Source organism: Chrysoperla carnea, chromosome 2 (genome assembly GCF_905475395.1).
Source record: "Chrysoperla carnea chromosome 2, inChrCarn1.1, whole genome shotgun sequence".
Classification (NCBI taxonomy): domain Eukaryota; kingdom Metazoa; phylum Arthropoda; class Insecta; order Neuroptera; family Chrysopidae; genus Chrysoperla; species Chrysoperla carnea.
Window position 1 is genome coordinate 62912477 of NC_058338.1, and position 25872 is coordinate 62938348.

Below are 25872 nucleotides of genomic sequence, written 5' to 3' on the forward strand. Positions count from 1 at the left end.
TTGAATAAATTTTAAAACCATAAACAATTAAAATTTTTAAAAGTGCTTCCTAGTTTGGTTACCCAGGTACTTTTTCTTATTCTAATATACCTGGAAGTGAGCAATGAAAATTGGGAAAATTAACAAGATTTTCGAGAAATAAAAGTAACCAAGGAAGGTAGAATCTGAATACCTATTATATATCCAAATTTCAAATCGATAGGGTAAAGGGTATAATCGGAGTGCTGGAAATTCAATTGTAACTTTAACCATTTTTATCTGGAATACCGTTTTTCCTTATAAAAATTTTTTTCTACCAAAGAATATTTAAGAGGATTCTTAACAAAAATTATAAAGTTTCACGTAAATCAAATAATTATTTCACTCCAGTGAAAAAAGTGTGATCCGTCTTAAATAAAGTCTGTCTTATAAGACCTGGCAACAAATATTTTGACAGAATTTCTTGATCAGTTTCATCTGTGATAAAATGTGTGTAAAAAATGAAAAGATATTCGCAAAAACATCGTAATAAGACTCTTCAAGTTTTGCGAGGTCAAGATCAAGATTAGAAGATCGAGACCGCCTTTACAAGTAATAAATATTTAACTTTTTTTAATATTTCGAATCAATACAAGCCTATTACGTAAAATGAAACAAAAATATTTCGCAATTTGTGAATTACATGCACGTTTAACAACACACGTCAATCAAATTGAACGCGTAATTAAATAGGAAATTTTGATAATGAAAAAAGAGATAAAATTTATAATTATATTTGCAAGTTGCAACAAATCATTTCCGAATACGTTTTTTTAAATTTATTTAAATATAATAAACATTTATTGTTTATACATAATATTGTATGTAGGAAATTATAGTATGATATGATCTCATTAAAATTTCTATCACCTCTACATTCCTGTCAATTAGCGTCAGATTAAAATTATTTGATGCCTTTAAAAATTTTACATAATACAGATCTTGAATATTATCTTAAATGTTATGGGTATCAAATAACTTCAATCCGATACTGATTAGAAGGAATTTAGGGGTGATAAAAATTTTAATGAGATACTTTCTGTCTTAAGGCTATATTAAAAAAAAACCAACTAATTTCGTTAAATTTAGTTGGTCTGGGTCGAGTTAACACGAGTGGTAGTCATTTTTGGCTCTTGGAGGATAAATTTACAAATTAATCATAGGCACTACGAAATTGCGGTCTTATAAAAATGAATTTAAATTAAGGTAAAAATTATATTTCCTTGGAACGATAATAATATTGTCGATCTAAATAACCTTATTTGCATTTTATGTAAAAAAAATAGCTTGATACACGCCCGATTCACTCTCTTGATCTCACTTATCCCCCTTCCATAACCTATGAAAGGATTGATTTACGTAGCTAAAAGATATACAGTTTACATTTTTATATAGTCATAATTCATTAAGTATATCAGAAAAAGTGGCCATGAATGTGACATTTACTGCTTTAAATTTTTACAGAAATCTTTAATTTAAAATAGTAAATGTCAGATTAAATTAAATTTTTTTTTAAAATCTATTTTTTTATAATTTATAGCTCATGTGTTATTCTGATGTATGAGCTATATTGCTGTACAGTTTCATTAAAAACAATTCGCTAGTTTTTGCGTGAAAGCGTAACAAACAAACAAACAAACATCCTTACTTTCACATTTATAATATATAGGGATTATTTATCTACTGTGAATCGAACTTCTTCTCTAGACCTACCATTACATCACGAAATTAGAACAGATTAACTCATATTAGAAATACAATAATTTAACATTTAAATTTCCCACGAAGGTTTACTCCATTTTTAGAAACAACAACTACTTATAAACATGTTTGTGATTAATGAAAAAGAAAATAAGTGAAAACAAACAATTGACTATGTTAATTATTGAAATACCCTGTAAAGAAAGTGTTGAATGTCAGTGTTGCATTATTTTGTTATAAATTAGAATAGTTTAAAAACCGAACACAATTTTGGTGACCGTTCCGCTGCCATTTATTTGATTTTCGAAAGAATTTTCTAAAAATTTAATTTGTTTCTCAAGAATGTTTCACAAGACCGCTAGTCGAAGCTGCTTGTCAATTTTTAAGTCCGTATCTTTTATTTTCTGGAGAAAATGGACATCAAATTTTTGCCTTAATTTGCGCCCTTAAGGGTAAACAGTGTATAAGGAACTTTTTTAGATTTAAACATTTGTTCTATCTCTACCGGTTTACAAGATGTGTCCTACGGACCCAAGATCTTTACCTGTGTTGTTCATTTACGAACTTAACCTGACTTTTTTTGTCTTGAGCATGGTATACAAATTTCAGCTTAATATCTGGCAGACGGAAATAAACTAATTAGGTGATTTTATGACCACTTATATGAATTTTTCGTAGCAGCAATATTTTTAAGCGTTTCAAAGTTGGGACTATACTTAGTATACCTTGAAATATAATTCATATATACAGGATAGTTTTATGAAGCTTCCTAATGCGTATTACTATTGTTCCCAATTGTTGGTAGGTTTGTCTATTGCTAAACCCAACACTGCTCCTACTAAATCATATTTACTAATTACTTTTGATCTTTTGATGATAACCTCACTTGCACTTGTAAAACCAATTGGTTTGTAATTTGTATTGACTATGTGCAAGGGGGAGGGTCTTAGGTTTGGCAATACACGTGGCGCACCGACGGAAAAATGCCGAACTATTTACACGCCAGCCGCCGACAATGTACATTGAAAATACATTGACAACTACTTTTAATATAGAGTACAAAATGTAGTATATATTGTATAGTCAATAAGTAATCTAATCTAGTAATCTAGTCAAGATAATATCAAGTAATCTAGTCAATAAGTAGTAATCTTCTCTGATATACTCAATAATTACTATATACATTTAAAAAAATAATATATTTTACCTGTGTAAAACAATCACCACCATTATTTTGAGTCTTATAGGGTATCACTGTAGTAAACCAATATTTTACTGTATATCTATGCATTCCCCATAGACAGAAGAAACAAAAACAAAATTCATAACTAAAATTAGATCAAACATAAATAATTTTTTTTATTGTTGATATTTATATCAATGTTTTGTATTTATTAGATTCAAGGTTGTACAAAAATAACAGAGAGCCGTAAGGTATGAATAACTTAAAATTTATGAATCTAGGGCCAGTCAAGGAATCTTTATAAAAGCTGCGACTGCATTGTTTAAAGCTTTCCTAAAGAAGTTAAAAACAAAAATTTGTGCGATCTTGCCCAGAGGATTAGGCCCAGGGGACTACTTCTTCTCGGGGATTGAAAATTTTTTTCTGAAAATGACAACGGAAATCGATATGGGAATGAATTCATATTTCGAAAAGTCAATACTTTCCGAGTTATTGACGATTGAAATGGGGAGCTTTTACGTCAAATAACTGAAAAATTTGAAGTTTTCTGAAGAAAGTATATCATACTCTTTTCATTATTTTTCGAAAAAAAAATTTTGCATTTAAATTTCAATAATTCAAAAAATATGTTTCCGAAACTGCTAGAAAATTTGACCTTGTTGCGAGTACTTTAATAAATAAATTGGAAAGTGGCAAGCATTAATTTTAGTTCCCGTGGTAAATTAATCAGTTTTTGTGCTGAATAAACTGAATAAAACAGAAAAGGGAGAGAGAGTACGCAAAACTTTGTTTTCATTATAACTCCGTCAATTTTCATGCAAAGGACGTGAAACTTTTTTCATTTTCATGGTTTTTTATAGTACTTTAAAAAGAATATGATATACTTTCGGAAATAACTCGGAAAATATTGACTTTTTTGCAGCGGAAAGCTTCCTTCCTCTGTCTAGTGAAGAGGAGCCGATTTTTGTCCCAATTCCTCCTAGATCAACATTGAGTATTGTCTGAGAAATAATAAAACAAGGCAGAATCATCGGCCTTAGTTTTTCTTTCGAATCAATTTCTTATTAGTAATGAATCTGAATTGACTTCTAAATCGCTTGTAACCAATTTCACTATAGACTTTTGTTTTCTAGATCATGGAATAAGAATTCCGGTTGTTTTTGGAAAACATTAATAATTAAAACGCAAAAATCTATAAATAAAAATTAATTGCTTAAAATATGTGATAAAATAGTATGTGTGATAATTGATCCCCCACCAGAATAAGTTACTTTTTGACGGAAAGATAATTGTCAATGAACCTTAAATTGTAGTTAAATATATTTACTAATATGCAAATATTTTTTTTAGCAAGGAATTTGTACAGTAGAACTTCGATAATTTAAACCTCAATGACGTTAAAACCTCTATAAATTAATAAATTTGTTCCCTTCCTCTCAGAGCTTACAATCTCTTATACATACTTAAAATACAAAGCTTCTATAACTGAAATGAATAATTTAGATATTGATCATCGGCAACTTCAAGTAATGTTTTGACAAAAACGAAAACAATATTGCGAAAAAAACTCTCTGTAATATTGTCCCATTTTTGAGCGGAAGTGCTTAAAACTTTAGAACCCTACCAACTACTCTATAGTCGACAAACTCAAACTAACCAACTCGTAATTACAACAATAATCCGGGTCTTTCGGTTTATTTAAAATTATTGGTCTATTTTCCAGATCTATTTTTTCGGGTCTCTTTTTCCGCTTACCGATAATATCTGCATACTCTTAACCCGTTATGTGTAATCAATAATTAAAAGGAACCCTTAATTAATAAGCATCATTAAGTAAAAATATGAACCATTAATAACTCCCTGACTTAAACCATTATTTAGTTAATAGCCTAGTAAGATAACTCAAATTATTTAAAATTCCTCTTAGTATTTAACTTATCGAAGTTGTAATGTATGTAATTAATTCCTTTCACCTCTGAATGCATAGTGATATTAACTTAATGATTGGACTTGGAAAAGTTATGATGCAATTTTAAAGGATAAAACATTTTATTGCTCTCTGAGTCCAAAAATATCATTTTTAGCCATTGTATTTAGATAGATTGATAGTTCTATATGTGTTGAAATTGTTTCCAAACGAAAAGAGCTACATTATTCAAATTTCACACATTACATGCTGATAACTTGCTGGCCATAGGTGGATCTAGTTTTTTGGATCATAGTGCTAGAAGGAATTCTCTTATTTGATAATAAAAAAAATTTTTAATTGGCTTTTCAAGGCTTTTAAAAATATCAAATTTATAGTAGATATATACAGGTGGCCCAATTTTTATCGGGAGGATTTTATCAAATTATAAATGAATATAAAATAATGACAATTTCTCAATGCCCGGAAAAACGTCCTTTTCTAGATACAAAGTGTGAAAGTAAAAAAAGGATATTATTTAGACTACTGGCAAAACGGTCGCTTAGGAAAAATTGCAAATTAATCATACAATTCCCCAAGCATGAAAGTATTGTAGAGCGTTATTTTATTTGCAATAAAGTCAGTAGCACTAGACATTTTTTTCTCGAAATGGGGTGATGCCACACTTATCTCTAGTCCTGGTTTTGTAATTTATCATTCTTAGCTTTTTTTATGAACGATCCTTATCTCAAACTGTCAAATTTTCAATTTTTCTTCGCAGGTGTTATGGCAATATTCACAAAATTATCCCATTTTATACACAATTTCCATACCATGTAAATGCTGTTTGCCGAAACGTAATCGAATTACTTCATCCTTGTTTGGACCACCTTAAATGTCCACAGCTAAGAAAAATTGCTAAAACTATTTACTAACAATATTTTCGACTCTGCTGTTTAAATTATAATTATTGCTTTAAGAAATATTATGAATGTATTTTTTAATTTTGAAGGTCTTTGTAAGGTAAGATCTTTGTAAGGAAGTACTCAAGTAGATTTGTTCCTGAGGCTTGTATCATTTGAAAGAGCGATTCTTAGCGAAATACTGACCAGGATATTTCAAATAAAATGTGTGAGGTTCTTTCTGAGTGTGGAGGACTTAATAATATCAAGAATATTTATTTATGCAGTAATTATCAAATTTTATTATCTAAAAATTTACATGCTCAAATTTTTTTTTAACATTTAAAACTGTTGGGTTCAAACGGGTTTTGACTTGATACGGATATATTTTTTTTCTTATTTAGAATGCACATTATATAACATAATTATTTTACAAACTTATCAATAAAGGCGGAATTTTTGGTACTTGACCTTTCCTCGTATTAGTTGTTGACTAGGATAGTATTTTGTAATAAATGGAAGTCATTTGTAATACAATTTTTCTTTTTAATTCTACAATTCACAAAATTTAATTAAATATTATTTTTACTATAGGTTATTATCAAGTTGGTATTTTTGGAACTTGGCCGTTCCTCCATCAAAAACTTTTGGCTAGAATAATATTTAATATAGCGCCAAATATGACTAATACGGCTCTGAATCCACCTAAAATTTATCAAAATGTTTACTTATTTTGATAAAATAAATTTTAATAAACATCCTCTAATATTTGTTACGTAATTGTAAAGAAAAAACATTTTAAATTCCATCTAAGACGAGTCATTTTTTCAAAATAATTTGGAAATTATTTTGTTAACACAAAAAATTATTTGAGCACCTGAATTTCTTGTAACCTAATCATATCTCAGTGTTTATACTAGTACCGATAGTCTTAATGGTAAATAAGCTTAGTTTTCTGAATGAAACTTGTCATAATTTAAATTCGAGCTCGAAAAATAAGAAAATCTAAATGGAGAATGAAAAATGCGATGTCCAAAAATAAATACACATATTTTGACAAAAAACATTCTTGAAAATAGCAAATAATTCTGCCTAGAAACTTTTCGAAATAATCTGAGAATCGAAAATTGTGAAAATCCAAATGAGGCCTGGAAAAACAATCCTCACAAATAAACAATCTGTAAGAAAATTTTCTAGGTAATCTGAAATCGAAAATGTGAAAACCAAAGCACAATTGCGAGAATTACATTTTTGTTGTGATATCAGTGGACCTGAAATGAAAAATGCGTTTATCTTTGAAAAATTTAGCTAATGATCCCTGTTTTTAATTTATTGTTGATTCACAAAATAGTGCGGGAGATGAACGGTAAAAATTAGTGAGAGATTACTGCGTGAAAATTTTAAGGTCAATCAATCATATTGTACCATTTGACCTCTTGCACCAAGATTCGATACCGTAACCTCAACCAGGTGAGTGTCTTGATACAAAACGGCGCCTATGACAACATTTTTTCAATTAGATATTTATAAAAAAAAGTGTATAAATGAGATTTAAATTGACCTAATTATAGAATCAATTTATGGAGAGTTCTATATTAAATTAAAATTATAAATAAATAATAGGTATGGTTATTTCCTCTTGGGAAATATTTATAAACTATTGTTAATTATATTTAAATAAAAAATACCCTGAAATAAGTAACGTATTTTCCTTAATTTAATATTGTGCATGAAATTTTAAGAAACCTCTGTTGGATTTCATGAAAATGAATTTTTTTAAACATTTTTGTTAAATGTAAATTATTTAAAACCGATTATTATTTAGGCTTCGTAAAAAGTACTTTTTCAAGGAAAGCTTTTATTTAAAACAAAGTAAAGCATATGACTTCCTTTAAAAAACATATTTCTAACTTAATTTTTATACCATGTATATATTAAATATATCAAGGTATACAAAGTTTAGTCCCAAGTCTGTAACGCTTAAAAATATTGATGATACGGACAAAATTTGTTATAGGTGGTTCATAAAATCACCTAATTTGGCCATTTTCGGTTGTCTGTCTATCCGACAACATGATAACTCAAAACGAAAAAAGATATCAAGCTGAAATTTTTATAGCGTGCTCAGGACGTAAAAAGTAAAATTGAGTTCGTAATTAGAGATAGAATAAAAATTTACTAGTAAAAAATATTCCTTATAAAAAAATAAAGAACTTTTGTTCGGAACATTTTTTCGTAAACATCACTGTTTACCCGTTAGAGCACAAATTATATAGTATGTAATTATGTATTCTATATTATGTATTCAGCTATGTTTGAGTGACAAGTATGTTTATGTGGCTCTCTATGAGTGGCTTACTTTCTTACATAAAAAAAGATTGCGTAATCAACATTGTCTATACATTTGTATTTCAACAATTAATTCAGTCCATTGCCTGCTTTGTTAAAAATATTGTTAATCAATTTCTCAATGTTTCCACCTTTGATATATTCTTCGCAAGGCTACTATCATAATTATGTTTCGTATTTCACATGTTAAATAATCATCTAATGTGACCAAAATCAATTCAGTTAGGTTGACGCGCAAAGTAGGCAGTATATTGTATGTTATATACATGAAGCATATGAAGCACATCTAAAAATAAATGATATAAGCCTACGAAAAAGGTGTGAGCCATTATTTCATATTCCAACCTAATCTAAACCAGTATTTATCATAAAAATGTTTCGAGGCTAGGATCTACTCTTACGCATTGTTGCAATCATATTCAATTTGCGAATAAAAGAATCTTTAATTTTCCAAGTAAACATGAAAGAAAACTGCTGAAGTAGAATTAATTGTTGTTGAATATAGGAAGAAGCAATTTAAACATGATGATCAAATCAAAGTCTCTATCCATTTGTTAACTGAAATACTGGTTGGCAAAACTAGTTTCGGTCTATTTTTGTAAAATTTTTGCTGATTTTGCCGAAGAAAAATTAGTTGCATGTGAAACCAATGCAATCTGTATGCTTCTTTGTAATTCACGGACCGCTAATTGCGGAATGCAAAATTCTAACCATATTGAAGTTGAAATAGATTAAATAAGATTATATAAGAGTTTTTGCACGCTAAGTTACTGACCCATCAATCAATATTGATCTTTTATATATGATCCGCGACAATGATTAATCTCGAAAAATAATAATAATTTCAAAATAACAAAAATAAAATTTTTTCAAAAATTTTAATTAAAAATATGATTCGTGTGTAATGATCTTTAATAGACCACCAATAAATTTTTTTTTTATATTTATATAAAGAGGGTTTTTTCCTTATGTAGCATATTCAACTTTCTTGTCACGTATAAACGTTGATATCAACACTGTGCTCACTTCAGTTTACATTTAGCATCAGTATTGTGAACGCGTGTTGTGTTATTGGAATATACATTTTAGTATAAAAATTACCTATTACTTCCTCTCTTCAAAATAAATATTTTTAATTTTTTTGCATAAACAAAAAATTAACAATCGAAATAATTTAATTTTTATAACAACAATTAAATCAAAAAAGTAAGTTTTTGGAATTTTTTTTTTTTTTCAATTTAAATAAAGATAAAAAATTTTTATGCAATGTTTTTGATATAGGAATATAATTTTGTTTATATTAATATTGTTTGATTACTTTATAATTAATTCATAACGTTTAGGAAATTGTTGCATTGGAATAATTTAAAATTTAATTTATGTAAGTTAATTTTTTTAAATGAATGAGCGTCAAATAAACAATATCAATCGCGTAATCAGCGCGTAATTAGTAATTATCGCGTCTAAATAATACAGTGATACAATTTCGATCCAATGAATATTTGAAACTAGCCCTCGTTAATTAATATTACATAAAAGTCTAAAATACAAAATAATACAATAGACAATTTAAGTTTAATTTTCAAATTATTAAAATATATTATATTTTTTTGGAATTTTACAATTAACGCAACCAAAATAACGCAATAGAGGAAAAATTAAAATAATTAAAAAAATGTGCAAATATTATTAATCATTTAGTAACATATTTTGAAAGTTCTAATTACGTATAACCCCTTAAGTCAACTATCACTTCAGAAATTAATAATTCCAAAAATTATAATATTTTTAATTTAATATTTTTTTCTTCTTTTTGTTGTTCATTAACTTTAATAAAATTTTCAAATGGTAAAGTTGGAAAATTTATAAATTCCACCAATTTGAAATAAAATTTTAGCAATTTTTGGTAAATTTAATTTTTTTGAAATTTTCTCATGTATCAGACGAGAAGGTACTATTTTGTGATAAGAATGATATTAAATTTATGAGCCGTAAAATTATTTTATTATTTTACAATTTTCATTTAAAGTAAAAATAGTAGTGATTTATTTTGTTTATCATTTAAAATTATTATTTTATTTATCTGTTAAATAAATCGATTCCACTGTACGTGATAGTTGTTAAATCACTGGTCAACAAAATTTGATTTTTTTTTGTCACTTTGATGTGATACAACATTTCTTATAATTTTTTGGATGTTGAATTCGAAATCGTATTCAAAATTCCTCTAATACATAAAGGAATTGCTCTAATACATAAGTTTTCGAAATATTTTTATATCAACAAGGGAAAAATCCGTTTTTGGTTTATATTCGATATTTCGTAACACCACTATGTAATTATTTTTTCATATGGAAATTGGAAGCCTCTCTTTTTTTCCTCCCTTCCTTTAAAATACTTTTTGAATCCTTTCAATATCCATTTTGCTCTTTGAGAAATCATATAGTTTTTATTATAGTTTAAACTACATATTTTATTAATGCTAATATCAACATTAAGGTATAATTAATGAATTCTACTTAAATATTACCTATTTATTCTATTTTCTGGAAAAAAATTTTTGGATAAATTCAAAATCGCTTTTGAAGGAGAATGGATGGTATTTTCTGATTGCGTAAATTTTTTTATAAGACAAAATTATTCACCGGTGAAACATTACTTCGAATTTAGTTGAAAGCCAAGTTTTTCCCACATTAAAGGGCGAATTTCTCGAAAACGGGAGAGGGATATCCAGAGAGAAGTTCTTGATATTCTTTTTGAATATTAAACATAAAACTGTGTAGCAACGTTTCATCAGCCTTTTGCGACATTCTTATTCTGTAGAAGAAATAATATTTTTCTGAAATTGTTAAACAATAGCAATTTTCAGGTACTGTTTTAAACGCCAGAAAACCTGTTTTATGGTATTTTAAATAGTTACTGGGCAATAGATAAATAACAGTAAGGTAAATACAGTAGGAAAAATTTTACTTTCTCCAACTGAATTCACTTTAACGTACTGTTATTTGTTTCATTGCCGGTAGCCATTTAAAATACCAAATAGCTTTTCTGGCGCCAAAACGTTACTTTAAAGTCGCTATTTTTTAAATTTCAGAGTATTAGTACATTTTGTAGGAAAAGCACATTCTCGGATTTCTCCGGTTGCTATGGCCTCAACTAAACACTTTACTATTATGTTCAATGACCTTTTATCTATCATAAATATAAAAAACTGCACTTATTTCGTTACATTTTCCACATTTGTTTTGATTATTTTCTATATAATTAATTAATTTAAAAATAGTCATAACATTAATAAGAATAATTAATTTTTGACTTATCAAACGTGTTTGTATTTAAACATACATTAATACTTATCATTTTTAATTTATCAAGAATTTATGCAAATATTCATAAATAAAATTTATTCGGTAAATCATTTTTAAATTTTAATATTGCTTTATAAAAAAAAACTTTTTAGTTTTAAAATCAGGAAATTGAAGTTACTTAATATATTATGTAGGTATTTGTATGAATTTAAATTAATTTTATGCGCAAGGACCAATTTTATGTGGCTTACCTAAAATGTTTTTGAAATATGATCGAGTTTAGACATGCAACTTAATAGAAAATAATAATCCATTAATTTTTTAAGTTCCAATTACTTTTTGAAAAATTAAATTACTCACGCGGTTCTCTTTTGAAGCAGGTAATCTCGAATAAACCTTATTGAATATTTTAAACATAAAATCTTGATATCTAAAAACTACAGCAAATTTAGTGAAATAAGAAAGTTTTTGATATTTTCTTAATGGTACTATTATCTTATTAAAAATTTTGAATTTAAATAATTTTAAAAAATTTTTTATACAAAATTGAAATTTATTGGCGAGAATTTTTCCTATTCTCACTATAAAATTTGTTATTTTTTTGTACGATTGGCTGTGAACTAATGGAGCGATCACTTCTACCAAACGCATCCATTAATTGGGTATTTTCATGAAAATGATTTTGCACATAAAAACCTTATGAGCCGATAAACATTAAAAAAACAAAAATTCAAAAAACTCGAAAAAATCCAGATTTGCATCATTACAAGGTACAAAAATTGGTTTCAAATTTTTTGTAGGTTTTGAACACGGTTTTTTTTTTAAAACCTGAAAAAATTTTCAATTGTTGTATCTTGTAATGATGCAAATCTGAATTTTTTCGAGTTTTTGCACTTTTGTTGTGTAATGTGTAATGTTTCGGCTCATAATCAGGTTTTGAAAAAAAATCGTTAGCACTATCATTTGCCTGAACTGTTGAAATTTGTCGTTTTTCTCAAAATTGAGGTTATGTATCGGGCTCAAATTTACCACCCTTCTTATTAAGTTACATCTTTTTCGAGAATATCTCAATTCAGCAGTTTTCTTGAAATTTTTAGGTTATTTTGCTATGGTTAGGGTTCGATAGCAGACAAGATCAATTCAGAAAATCTTAACAAACAATTCATCTCAATGCGAGCAATAGAAGCAGACGTCACCAAAGAAAACAGAATATAGATAAAAACCGCGTGCAGAAGGTCCCTCGGCTCGCTTCGGAATCAGAAAACTCTTTTTCTGTATTTTTTACAACAAACCTATTTAAAAATTTGCCATTTGCAAAAAATTTTCGAATTCATTATCAAAATCCAGTACATTTATCCAACTAACAATGGATAGCAAAATCATGAAAATACCCAATTACAGTTGAAGAGAAATCTTTGAAAAATTTACTACAATAGGCAAGAATTATAAAATTTAAAATATAATATACCCTGAAAACATTGCATAAAAATTTATTCAAATAGGTAATCAAAAACTTGACATAATTTTAAACAATTAAAAAATATTTCAAAATAGTTAACAAAACATGAACGGTGACACAACAACAACAACTGTATCCACAAATGGAACCACAAATGGCATATGTGAAAGACGTAATGTGGCTAAAAAATTACCACCATTATCGTCAAATCGTAAAGTAAGTTGGTCAGAAAATATTGATGATGATCAAATTGAAGTATTGGGAACACCTAGAACACCAAGAACTACGACAACACCAGGTAAATTTTTTGTCATTTAAGTTTGAGGTCAACTTCTTAAAATGTAATCTTTCAGGCTATTATGTACAAATATTTGATTGGCGGGAAACTTAATTAATTTTTTTAAGAATTCTCTTAAATATTCATTGATGGAAAAAAAATTATATAAAATAAAGAAAAGCGATTATCTAGATAAGAATGGTTAAAGTTACAATTGAAATTCAAGCACTGCGATTATACCCTTTACTACTCTATCGATTTGAAATTTAAATATGTTATTATTCTATTCTATTGAAGTATTTATATTCTACCTGCCTTGGGTATTGCCTTTCTAGTTACAAAAAGGTACCTACAGTGGAGTAAGAAAAAGTACCTGTCCTTTTTCAACTTATATATTTCGATATTTTTTTAATTACCACTATTTTTTCAATCAGTATTGGAGTGAAAGTGCCAGCATCTCGCCATCTCTTTGGCGAATAATTTTTATTATTGATGGTGGCCGCATATATTTATCCTACAGAAATAAATTCACTTATTGGGACGGATTTGAAATTTCAATCCGATTCTTTCCATTTTTAACACCCCGCTAAAAATAGGGATGTTAAAAGTTTAACGTGTCTGTATATCTATGCATCTGTGTGCCTGTCTGTGGCATGGTAGCTCTTAAACGGATGAACCGATTTCAATTATTTTTAAAGGTAATTTGATTGAGAGTGTTTAAAGCTATGATTCAAGTGTGAGTTTAGGATTGCATATATGAAATAACGATAAATGAGGCTATGATCTTCAAACGGTTGAGTAGATTTTTTTGAAACATAGATAAGTACACTCTTGATCAAATTACCTTTCAAACAAACCATAATCAAAATCGGTTGACCAATTTAGGGGCTACGATTCCATAAACGAATCAATCGGACACCTGATTTTACGTCGGTGGTTTATTCAAATTTTTAATTTACTGTTATGTATCGTTTTAATGAGCCAATTTGTATAGTTTAAGAGACAGTTTTTGACTTTTTTACTTCTTATTTTATCAAGAAGGTTAAAGGAGTGAATAATGGCTTTAAATCTTGATTATGTAAACGAGATCAATTTAAAAATTCCTTTATCAGAATTTACTGTTGTCGCTTTTGGAACTTCTTTTCTGGGCCTTCAATGTAAATTTAAATGAACAAAATTCGACGTATATAATTTCAATTTTGATCTATAAATTACTGAACATTATAGTTGGTACATTTGCAATCATTTTTAAACAAAATTTTTACCATTATTACAAAAATAAACTTTAATCTTAACTGCTTCCGTCATTTTTTCCTTCTATCTATGCGGTGGCTATATTATGGAAAATAAACCAAAATAATTAAAACAATTTTTAGAATTAAAGAAGTATTCCGAAAATTGCTGAATTTTCGAAAGTTTTAAAGAGGAAGGAAATTTTTATTAAAAATTATAAAATAAAATTAATTAATGTAGAGTTCGGTGGGAAATACAGTTTTTATCATATTAAGTGTTTATTATATTTTATTTTGACAAGTTATAATTAATATTTATTAAAATATTTATATGATCATGTTTCACAAATTGGCATACAAATTCAGTGACGATAAGAAATCTTCAGTTGTTCTTATATACAGGTTTCTCAGATAAATACAGATAAAATATTACCAGCAATTGCATCGAATTTCTATTTAAAAATTACTGTTTTTTTGAAACCGATTTACCATTAACAAGGTACGAACCGTACAAAGAACCGTATAAAAAAAATTGCTTGATGGATAACCTGTGATAAATTTTATTTTCTACAACTTAGTTTCTTATAAAAATGTTGATTAATATTAATCGTGAAATTACAAACGATAATTAACTTCATATGTGCTAAGAAGATTTTTAGGTATAAATTCGATTCATAATTGCTGGCATTTCCAATAAAACAATGTCAAAATATCAAAGCTTAACGAAATCATTAACTTCTTAATTTCAAAATTATTAGTTTGTTAAGCTAAATCGGCTAACTTTTAGATTTACTAGTTGTGTATTGTACAAACCTTTCAAGAGCGCCCTGTATAATTAGCAATTTTATTCAACCGTGCCAAGATCAAACATACATAATATATAATCTTTTAACCTGCGTATGATATGAAAATATCAATTAAGTTTACTTATTATTAAATAAGTTATATTTAATTGCCATATTAAAATTATAATTTTTATCAAAATTATGTATTTTTATACATGTTCTGAAATGACCTTTAGGTTAATACTTAAATGGGATAAATTCCGAATATATTAATAAATTACAGAAACAAAAAATAAAAAGTTAATTCATTAAACACTTTGTGTATACCTACTACTAGAACATTCGAGTCTTTTTTTGTCAAGATTGCTTCTCATAGTTTCAGAAAATGTTTTAAACAATAGTTGTTTTTCTTTCCTAACATTTTTTATTATTAATCTCTCTTTTATGTCTCTTAAAAGATCATTAAACGGTGGAGCCTCGCTAATCCGGCGCCCTTTGTAATCTGAACAATTTTTTTATTTATTTAAAGATGATAAATAGATACTTATTATTAAATATAACATATCAATTCGTTAAGAGAATTTTCACGTTTCCACTTGGAATTTACACATGCGAAACGAAATAAAATTCGATTTTACTTATACTCGGAAATTACTTTTTAAAATATTATAATCCTTATATTTATTTATTTGTTTTAGGTCATGAAAATTGTACATTTCACCACGATTTAGAACTGGATCATCGGCCACCAACCAGAGAAGCACTATTACCTGAAATGTCACGATCATACAAATTATTATTAAGTTCACTTGGTGAAGATCCCGAACGTCAAGGTTTATTAAAAACCCCTGAACGAGCAGCCAAAGCAATGTTATTCTTCACAAAAGGATACGACCAAAGTTTAGAAGGTAAGTGATATTTGTTAGTTTTGCAAATGAGGATTCTACTATTATTATAACAGTACATAATTATGAATATGATTAAATAATTAGTCGCATCAATGAATGTTTTCAGCCGAGAGTCCTCAATGACAACTCCAATTTTGATGATTTTTTCTTTTCGAAATGATTCTTTTTGTATATTATTTAAAATCAGAAACATTTTAGATAGGGGAAATAATCTGGAGGGGGAATAGGCAATGTCGCGACGGATATATCAATGCCATCTCCCATCTGAAATGTTTCTAATTTTAAATAATATACAAAAATTTCAATCATTTTGAAAAAAAAAATCATCAAAATCGGAACTGTCATTGAGGACTCCCTAAAAATGGCTGTTTTATGTATTCCTTTATCCGACTAAATAGTTTAATGAAGGTTTTGTAGGTATACGAAAACTTTTAATAAATTCAGTAAAATTTCACATTTTAAAATTATTAATAGATAGTAGATAAAAAAACCAATAAAATAAAGTAGAACAAAAGAGATGAAATGGCTTAAATACGAATCAAATGGTAGGGAAAGTTGCATACATTGAGTCTTAAAATTAAACTTATTATTTTATTAAATTTCCATTAATGAAATCTGAGTAAATTTTGGAAAACGTGCTATACAGGACATTATTGCCATTATTTTGTCGAAAACTATTTATTATTGATATTACTGTTAATAACTTAAGTAATAAAAGTAGTTTTAGTTTATAATACCGAGTGAGAAATACCAACCTGAATATATTAGTGAAAGTGAAAAATTTGTTGGAAAAATAGAGCTATTTTCGGTTTCTAATTAGGTATATTTTACTTAAATTCTACTATCCTATTACCACTACTTGCATAGATACTAAAGGTACAACGCCATGCAATTACACAGATATATTACATATACAGAGTGGCCCAGAAGTGACGCACGCTATTGATGCACTAGGTAGAAAATAAAATTCTAACACGGAAAGTCCTCTTCCTTTTTTTGATCCGATGCACGAAAAGTTAGCTATTAATTAGAATATAGGCAGACAATCAGAAGCGCGCTATAGTGGCTTATTAAGAAAAATAGAAAATTACAAAAGTTACTATAGTAACGTGTTATTAGTTTACATTTTGATAGTAATTTGGAGTATTGTAATGCGTGGAAAAAATATTTAATTATCGCCCTGGTGTGGTAATGAATTCAATACCGCAATGAATTCATTACAACACTCCAAAGTACTGTCAAAATGTAAACTAATAACAAGTTAATTAACTTTTTAAACTAATAACAAGTTAATTAACTATTAACAAGTTAAATAACTTTTTAATTTTTTATTTTTCTCAATATGATGACAAATAAGTCACTATAGCGCCCTTCTAATTGGCTGAATATTTTAATTAATAGGTAACCGTGGATCAGATCAAAAAATGGAAGAGGATTTTTCGTCTTAGAATTTTATTTTCTCCCTGATGCATCAAAAGCGTGCCCTACTTCTAGGACATCCTGTATAAAGTTTTCTGTTTTTTTTTTAAATCAGTTATTTAATAAAACCTAATATTCAAGACGATTTAGGTACTAAAATCTCGTAAAACTCTTAAGTCGAAATTATTATAAAATGAAATTAATAATGTTTTTATATAAATTTGCTGTTATAAATCTCTTAATATACACAACACATTCTAAAAATACGATTGTTTTGTTTAAAATAATATATCACGGCATATCCAATAAACAAAAGTTTTTATAAAATTTATGAATATGTATTTAAAAAAAATTACTTACGAATAAATATAAATATGAGAAAAAAAGTTAAAAAAATATTTTTGGAATGGAATGACCGCATCTGGATAATACACTGAATATCAAGAATAAAATTAATATTAATATGGGTCTGGTTTAAATTGTAATACTCATTTTGAAAATTTCTGCACAAATATTTATAAAATTGAAATTTTTATTTAAGCAATATAAATACTACAATTGATTTGACCACTTTTGAATAATACTTACAGACATAGCCTAATATACAAAATTTAAAATTTTTCGAAAAATACGTTATTTACGTTTTCTTAACATGTTTAAAACGTCTATGATTCTTTGGATTGATAAAGGTAAGTTTACGGATCTGTCTTTCCTAAAATTAAGGATGAAAAGGTAACCTTTTGATTTTCATGTTTCACAATTTTTAGCTAATGCCTGCCATTATTTTAAGTCATTGACAACTTACATAATTTGAATTTCTTTATGCTGAAACTGTTGCTAACTAGCAAAAATCCTGAACGTAGCTTTTTGAAAGAAAAATCAAAACATTCATAGTGGCTGGTCTGTATTGTATGGTTGTTAATAGATTAAAAATAACGTGCAGTTTAAAGCATGTGTTCGAGTAAAAAATATCCTAAAATCATCTTAATAATTTTATAGGTTATTTTTGTAAAGCGGTCTGTAGTTAAAAATTGCATTGCTTAGCATTGAATGAAATGAATCAAAAAATTTTCTCTTTATTATAAACTCTAAAAACAATGTCTCACACAGGTGTATCGAGTCATGGCAATGTTGAGTTTTTTTTAAAATTAAATACATAATGAATCCTTTACTCCAACTTATGGTTCAGGAGATGCAAGGAAAAAATCCGTTCGAGATAACTGAGTGAAATTTTTAATGTCAGTCAAAGATATCGTCCCAATTGCCGTTTTTTACCAAGATAGTATCTCGTGACTTCAATCAACTGGAAGATACTTTGGATCAAATTTTGTCGACCTACCTTACACGAAATCTATGAATTTTGGAGAAACTTGGGTGACGTATATGTTTTTTTTTTTGAATGAAGGTGAGTGGACGATTTGATGTAAAGGGGTAAATGCTCCTCTTTTGAAATAAATTTAGAGGAATTATGTCAATTTTTAGGGTTTCTTCCCCCGAAACCGAAAATTGATGCCAAAAATGTCTTCAAAGTTATCTCACCTGAATTTTTTCCATGCATCTTTCGGACCATTAAACAAATGTATGCAACTTTTTTCCTCAATATTCACATTTTAAAGGTTGGTATTTGTTATAATCCATTGAAGCGTGGTGTTATAATAACAGTATTTAATTAGAATATAATTATATTAAGATATTTTATTTATAATAAGAACTGGTTTCTTTACATTAATTGTAATAATGATATAAAAATAAATAATTATCTTATTTTGCCAATAGCAAATTACTCGCATAAACCATGATACTGTTATTAGTTTAGTATTAATCTGTGCTGCTTTGTCAAAAACTATGATTTCTTTATGCATCTCCCTTCGGAATATTTAGGATATGGCGGTCCTAGTTTGGATCTCAAACGTTCCTGTTTTTGCCTTTGGATCTAATAACATCCCTAGCCCGGATGATCAAACGGAGTGTTTGATACGTCTCGACACCCTTGCATCATGAAAATTCTAAGGTCTTTTTTATAAATTCTTAATTACGAAGCTGTTTATAGTTTTATTATTAGGATTACATATGTATGATGTAAATGAAAATTCGGTAAGATATAGAAAATTCTACGAATAATTAAATTTAAAATATCCCTTAATTAAATATAGTATATACGATACTATTTCTGCATATCTCCAGGCACGAGAATACTCGACCAGAGAATTCCTTTCGGATCATATTGCCGTTTATACGTTTCGAACGACACCTCAACGAAGTCCATATCAATTTTGTACGCGTGAATGTTACGAAATTCCTTTCGGATCATATTTCTGTTAATACGCTTCGGTCGACATCTCAAGGAAATCGACATCAATTTTTATTTGCGCGATATCAACACATACACACACACACATACTTCTTCTCCAAATTGGCGTATATTGAAAATTTCGATTTCGAAATTTGAACCTATTACAATAACTTCCTATACTGGGAAGTTAAACAAATCATTGAATTTTTACTTCGTTGTAGGTTTGCGGTCTATCTGCTTAATACTGTATTAACTGACTTTGCCAACATAACTTACATTGGGTAAGGAGTTATTACATATTTCTTGATAAAAATTATTCAATTCAGTTCGAGAAACTCATAATTCTTAAAATTTTAAAGCAATAATAAATTTACTGAATAATTAGGAAATTCATTTTGCTATGCGATAGACGGTGTCTTTAAAAAAAATTACTCCAGTAATTCCATAGACCATTGCTCTTTTTAAAGATTTCAGCTTGCTGATAACTGCCATATTGACTGCTTGACGTTATTAACGATTTTCCTAATAAATTTGTACTTTTCTGATTTGATTATTTGCTTGAACACACAAAAAAAAAAGATTTACATCTTTTATTAAATAAAAAAAATAATGCAATCTTCTTTAAAAGAAGTATTAAAATCGTGATGAATTGAAATATAAATGTTAATTTATGTTTATTTACAATTACAACTGGCAGATATTTTTTTCTATCTGAAATATCTGGTATCATAAAGGTAAACAAGTTACCAATTATAAGAAGTTTATCCTTTAATTAGTTATTTGTAAGTCCTTGGATAAACTGTCTACGTATTTTAAACAGGTAAAAATACTAAGAACAATTTTTTTAAGGAGTTCTCAGAAACTTATAACTCTATTTCATTTACAAATGGTAAATATTGTATACCAAAATCCCGATCTGCATTGGATTTTTACAGATCACAGAATAAAGCTTTGTGAACCTTTTGTTTCGGACAGTTTGTTAAAAAATTAATGTGATAAAATAAATAACAAATATCTTGTATGTTTGTCCAACTTTTTACTGTCCGTCCGAAACAATAATGAATCGTTTTGAAAGGTTTATTATACATACTCATGGTCGTCTTAACCATATTGAGTGTCGAGGTGTAATATCAGAAAAAAACTTTGTCCAAGTCGGCTATTTTGAATCAAAATAAAAAAAAAAATTCAAAAAAGTTATTATCTTAATGAATTACTGTTAATATCTTGCACTTTTGATGCTATAATATCAATTTCAAGAAACTACGAAATTTAATTAAAATCGAAACCTCTAACTTTCTATAAGTATGACTTATGTAGATTCCACCTTTGCGTTCAGAATCTGGGAATAGAGCGCCGTGAGGTAAAAAAGTCATAATATCTTGGAATCAAGGACTAGTCAATGAATCTTTATAAAATGTCCGACTGCATTGTTTAAAGTTGACTTAAAAAAATTAAAAAAAAAAAATTGTGCGATCTTGGATCTTGGGTCCGTAGGATCCATCTTGTAAACTGTAAGAAATGCAACAAAACTTTACATGTAAAAAGTGCCCCTTGTCCAAAAAGAACAATTTTTGGTTGAAACATTTTTTTTGTCAACCATCATACTTTACCCGTGTAAAAAAAACTAATTAGGTCAGAACATAAATTTTTCCATAAGGCTAGCTAAAGCTTATAGCTGGTTAAAATTCTTAATTTAAAAAAAAGTAATTTAATTTAAAGCATATTATTGTACTAGATCCAAATTTACTGGAAAATACAATATTATCGTCATAATGGTTCATTAGTCTCACTTTTATTGTTTTATAATCAGGAATAAAATAAATTAATCAATTGTTAAAATACTTTTTGATTCTGTCAGTGAAAACTGGCAGTCCTCGTTTTCTTTAATGTACTCCGTCTACCTGTTTTGTTACAAGATCAATTATTTTCTCCCCTTGACTTTTTTGTCCTTGTTCTGTTCTGGCCTAATTAGTGCCCTTACGGGCAAACTACGATGTTGACAAAAAATGGAGAGGTACCTCTTTATTTAGTCTCATGTATAACCTTGCTTTTTGTTCCTTTTTAAACTTAAAATTTAACGAAATTAACTCGCCCACAGTATATTTTTCCTTTCTTAAATCATTCAAATCATTTATACCTTTATTAATAATTTTGTATTTCTCTATTAACATGTCTCATGAATCTCGTTGCCTTTAAAAACCAGTCTTTACAAACTGGTTGTTTCAATATACTCTTTTAATTATTATATAAATTTCCATTTCTCTAGTTTATCGGATAGATAAAATTTTCTGATCATTATTTTATCAACAAAAAGAAAATTACACGTGGCAACATCATCATCATATGCAAAAAGATATTTTCCAAATAAAATATTTACCTCTGTACTAGCGGACCCAACAGACGTTGTCCTGTGGAAACGTAACTACAATTCATTAATACCTATACTACGTTTAGCCTGTCTGCTACACTCATCCCGCTAAACCCCAATTTAACTCCCATTTATTGGACCGGCCTGAGCTTCGACCTTTGGCCTGGCCTTCGGCAGTGGAGCTCGCTGCGCTCGCATATGGCTCTAATAAATGCCTATTGACAATAAAAAATACATAGTACACATAGTAAGTTGTAATATAATGTGATATGATTTATATGCGCTCCCACCATTTAATGAGATTTACCTTTTTTGGTGTGGAACCCTTAAAAACAGTTGTAGTGGACCGAATGGTAAATCTAAACCATTCTCCAATCCCCTTGAACTCACACAAAAAATTTCATCGAAATCGGTCCAGCCGTCTAGGAGGAGTTCAGTCACATACACACGCACACAAGAAATATATATATTAAGATAATATAGGGGAAATGTTTTCCTCTTGAACTTTTGAGTTCCACTCATTTCAAAAATAACTTTTTTAGTCCTTGATCTGTTATACTATTGTTTCTCCCCTTGGTATTTACCTATTACTTTTCTTAATTTCTGAACACTCTCACTCTGAAGTCCGATCCTCGATTTGTTGGATGTTTTTACTCGATTAGCACGGATCGTGGGATTCCTTTGACGATTTTCGTCAAAGTTAAGATGTCAAGATTAGGATTTCAAAGGTTTCTCCAAAACTAGTAGATAGAAAAAAAAAACTATTTAAATTAAAGTTAACACCTTAATGAATTATTAAGGTTATTAAGGGTTAAAACGTTGAGCCTGACTAATTAAGGATGTATGAGAACGGTAGTGAGGACACAAATTTAAAAAAATATATATTTTCAATTATGATGGTGAATTATCTTATAACTTGACAATATAAGACGAAAAGTAAAAATAATTTTGTTTAATTATTTAGCTTTCGATATTTCGAAAACAAGGCAGATATCGAAAAATTGTATTCTTATTTTTCGTTTATATTTATGAAGTTGTAACAAAATTCACCCCCATGACATATTGTGAACGAAAAATAAGATTTACAATTTAACATTTCATTTTCTTAGAAGTATAGACTAATAATGTCTGACTGCCAGTCATTAATTTAATGATTTCAACCGTTAGTATATAAAGGAACATACACGCTATCGTCCAATCACTGCTAAATAGTTTGAGAGAGTACCTACGAAATATGCTGTTTTATCGAAAATTATGTTCGATATTTGTGACATTACGGCGCTGTAGAAAAACCGAATATTGAAAATATTGAAATAACTTTGTCGGTACAAAACGATTGATGGGCACAATATAAAATGTGATTTATATAGATGCATGTAGAATTTAATTACATTAGCATAGTAAACAATTATTAATATAATTAACTTCTCATATTTGATATAAAGTTTTTATTATAATCATATTAACCTAGAATTATTATAATATTCTTTATTTAATTGGAGGTCTACTATTTGACAGCCCATTCATAACCAAAGATTTCTCTCTCACTCAACAAAGCTGCAGGTTGGTCGTCGCCCGTCTCCTGTGTTATAATTTGATGAAATAATTGACAGATATATTAATAAAAGCTCGATATTTAGAACAAAAAATAAAACGATAGGTATCGTGAGACGCTCGGTAGGAATGTTCCTATCATTTCTCCCTATATTATATGTAGCGCTTACTTTTTTAGTCAGATTTGCTTTGATTTTTGTGCCGGTATGAATGATTGATTTTGCACATGTTCAATTTTTTAAGACCATTTTTTGCTTCTTTATTCTGTCTATATAAAAAAAGAGTCTGTCTTGTACTCGATTTGCTATAAAAAAACACAATTCCAAAAAAATGAAAAATATACAACAAGGTAAAAATTATTTGAAAATACAAATAACTGTATTAGTAATTGATTATAAATATTCGTTTTGTGGTACTCTACCTTGCAGGTTTAGTGTAATTAGTTTCTTGTAACTAACGATACTGTTTGCATTGCTGTGAATTGGTTATTTTATTGTTTAAAGAATTAAATATTATAGCTACTTTATCTTTTATGAATTAGTTGAAATATTAGTTTAAAAAAGTCATACTTCTGATTAGTAGTCAATTCAATATTGCGTACATTACTTTCATTTGGCTTGATCGGCATAATTTCCTTGAACTTACTTTAAATTATCTCCATTATCTTTAACTTCTAATAACTTTTGCAATTAATTTTTTGGAATAAAAAAACATAAATTTTAGATTGAAAGTACAAATTGGCAGATTGTAAAATATTTTTGCATATTCACAAAATTTATGGCAAGTGATTAAAAAAGTTTTAGTTTCCTAGGTAACCTACATGTTGGTTTTTGTTTCCTTAATTAGAATTAAAAATAATTTTAATTCTTAAATTTATTGATTCGCTTTTATTAAATTTCTATTTACTTTTAAGCTCAAGTAAATTTTCATTAAATAAATCGGTAGACTATTTATCAGAAAACAAATAACCCTTACAAAGAATTGTAAAGTTAAATACAATCATTTAAAAAGTTTTTTTTTTCTAATTCTATCATTTTTTTTTCAAAATATCATAAATAATGTTTTCACATCTGTGCTCCAAATTTAAAAGTCTTAATTCCGTATTTCAATGGGTCACCTGATTTGATTACACATAATGATTTGTTATAAGACATTATATAACTCAAAATATTAATGAATTGACTCAAATTTATTTTTAATCATTTATCAAGTTCCATAAATCAATAACTAAACGAGATGAGTTAGTAATATTTATTGAACCATTAACAGATAAATCATTTGATCTTATTTGTTTATTAAATAAACTAGGTTTATTAAATAAACAAATTACATTATATTTTAAAAAAATGCAATTAATCAATTCATTTTTTTTAATGCGATATATCGTTCTTCAATCAATATTTTATTCAAATGTCAGCCGTTACTTGCCCGCGTCGTTTGTCGATTCTGACTGACTGGTTCTAATCGACTGACTTTACGAAATATCGAAAGTTAAATAATTACACAAAATTTTTAATTTTCAACATTTTGAAAATAATTGCAGATAGCGAAAATTTAATTCTTCCTTTTTGTCTTGTATTTCGTCAAGTTATAACATAATACACCATCAAAATTTAAAATATATATTTTTTTTAATTTGTGGCCCCACTACCGTGTTTATACGTCCTTAATTAGTCGGGAATAACAGGTTGTTTTTTTTTGCAATAATTTATTATGATTTTAACTTTAATTTAAATAGTTTTTTTTTTTTTTAATTTCCACTTGGGCTTAAAAGCTTGCTGTGCTCTTTATTTAGTATCAGTCTCAGGATTTATCTCTCTTTCCCAAAAAAATTTAGAGAAACTTTAAATATGCCTCAGAACTAAATGGACAGATTACCGAAAATAAACAGGTAGGCTATTTAATTTTATTAATTTCAAGTTTTATATAATAATCCCAAGTTTTTAAACGTCGGTAGAAGGACTTTACAATACAAATTTTTTTCAACAATAAGGGATCGGACTAAATTTTTTTATCACTTCAGATGAAAAATAACTTATAGCTTCTTCGTTTTTTAATAAATTTTAATTTCATTTTCACATTTTGTCAAAAATTTGGTATCAAGCCTAATTTTACATATTGATGAGTAATATGGCCAATTCGAAATCAAGATTATCCTCTATTTCACCCTTTTCGGGCTTGATATTCAGAAAACAAAGTACCGTAGGTTC

At 27.8% G+C, this 25872-nt stretch overlaps 1 protein-coding gene across 2 annotated transcripts in view; it reads left to right on the forward strand.

Annotated features, from left to right (window-relative positions):
* LOC123292376 (GTP cyclohydrolase 1) overlaps positions 1-25872 on the forward strand; it is a 73937-nt gene that overhangs the window by 25785 nt on the left and 22280 nt on the right. The window contains exons 1-3 of one of the 2 annotated variants that reach the window (XM_044873006.1): positions 9092-9265; positions 12922-13124; positions 15819-16028. In XM_044873006.1, the coding sequence (XP_044728941.1) occupies positions 12932-13124; positions 15819-16028 (403 nt within the window). In that variant the 5' untranslated portion in view covers positions 9092-9265; positions 12922-12931. Of the gene's footprint in view, positions 1-9091; positions 9266-12921; positions 13125-15818; positions 16029-25872 lie in introns of those variants that run through there. The other variant, XM_044873007.1, reaches the window with a different exon arrangement.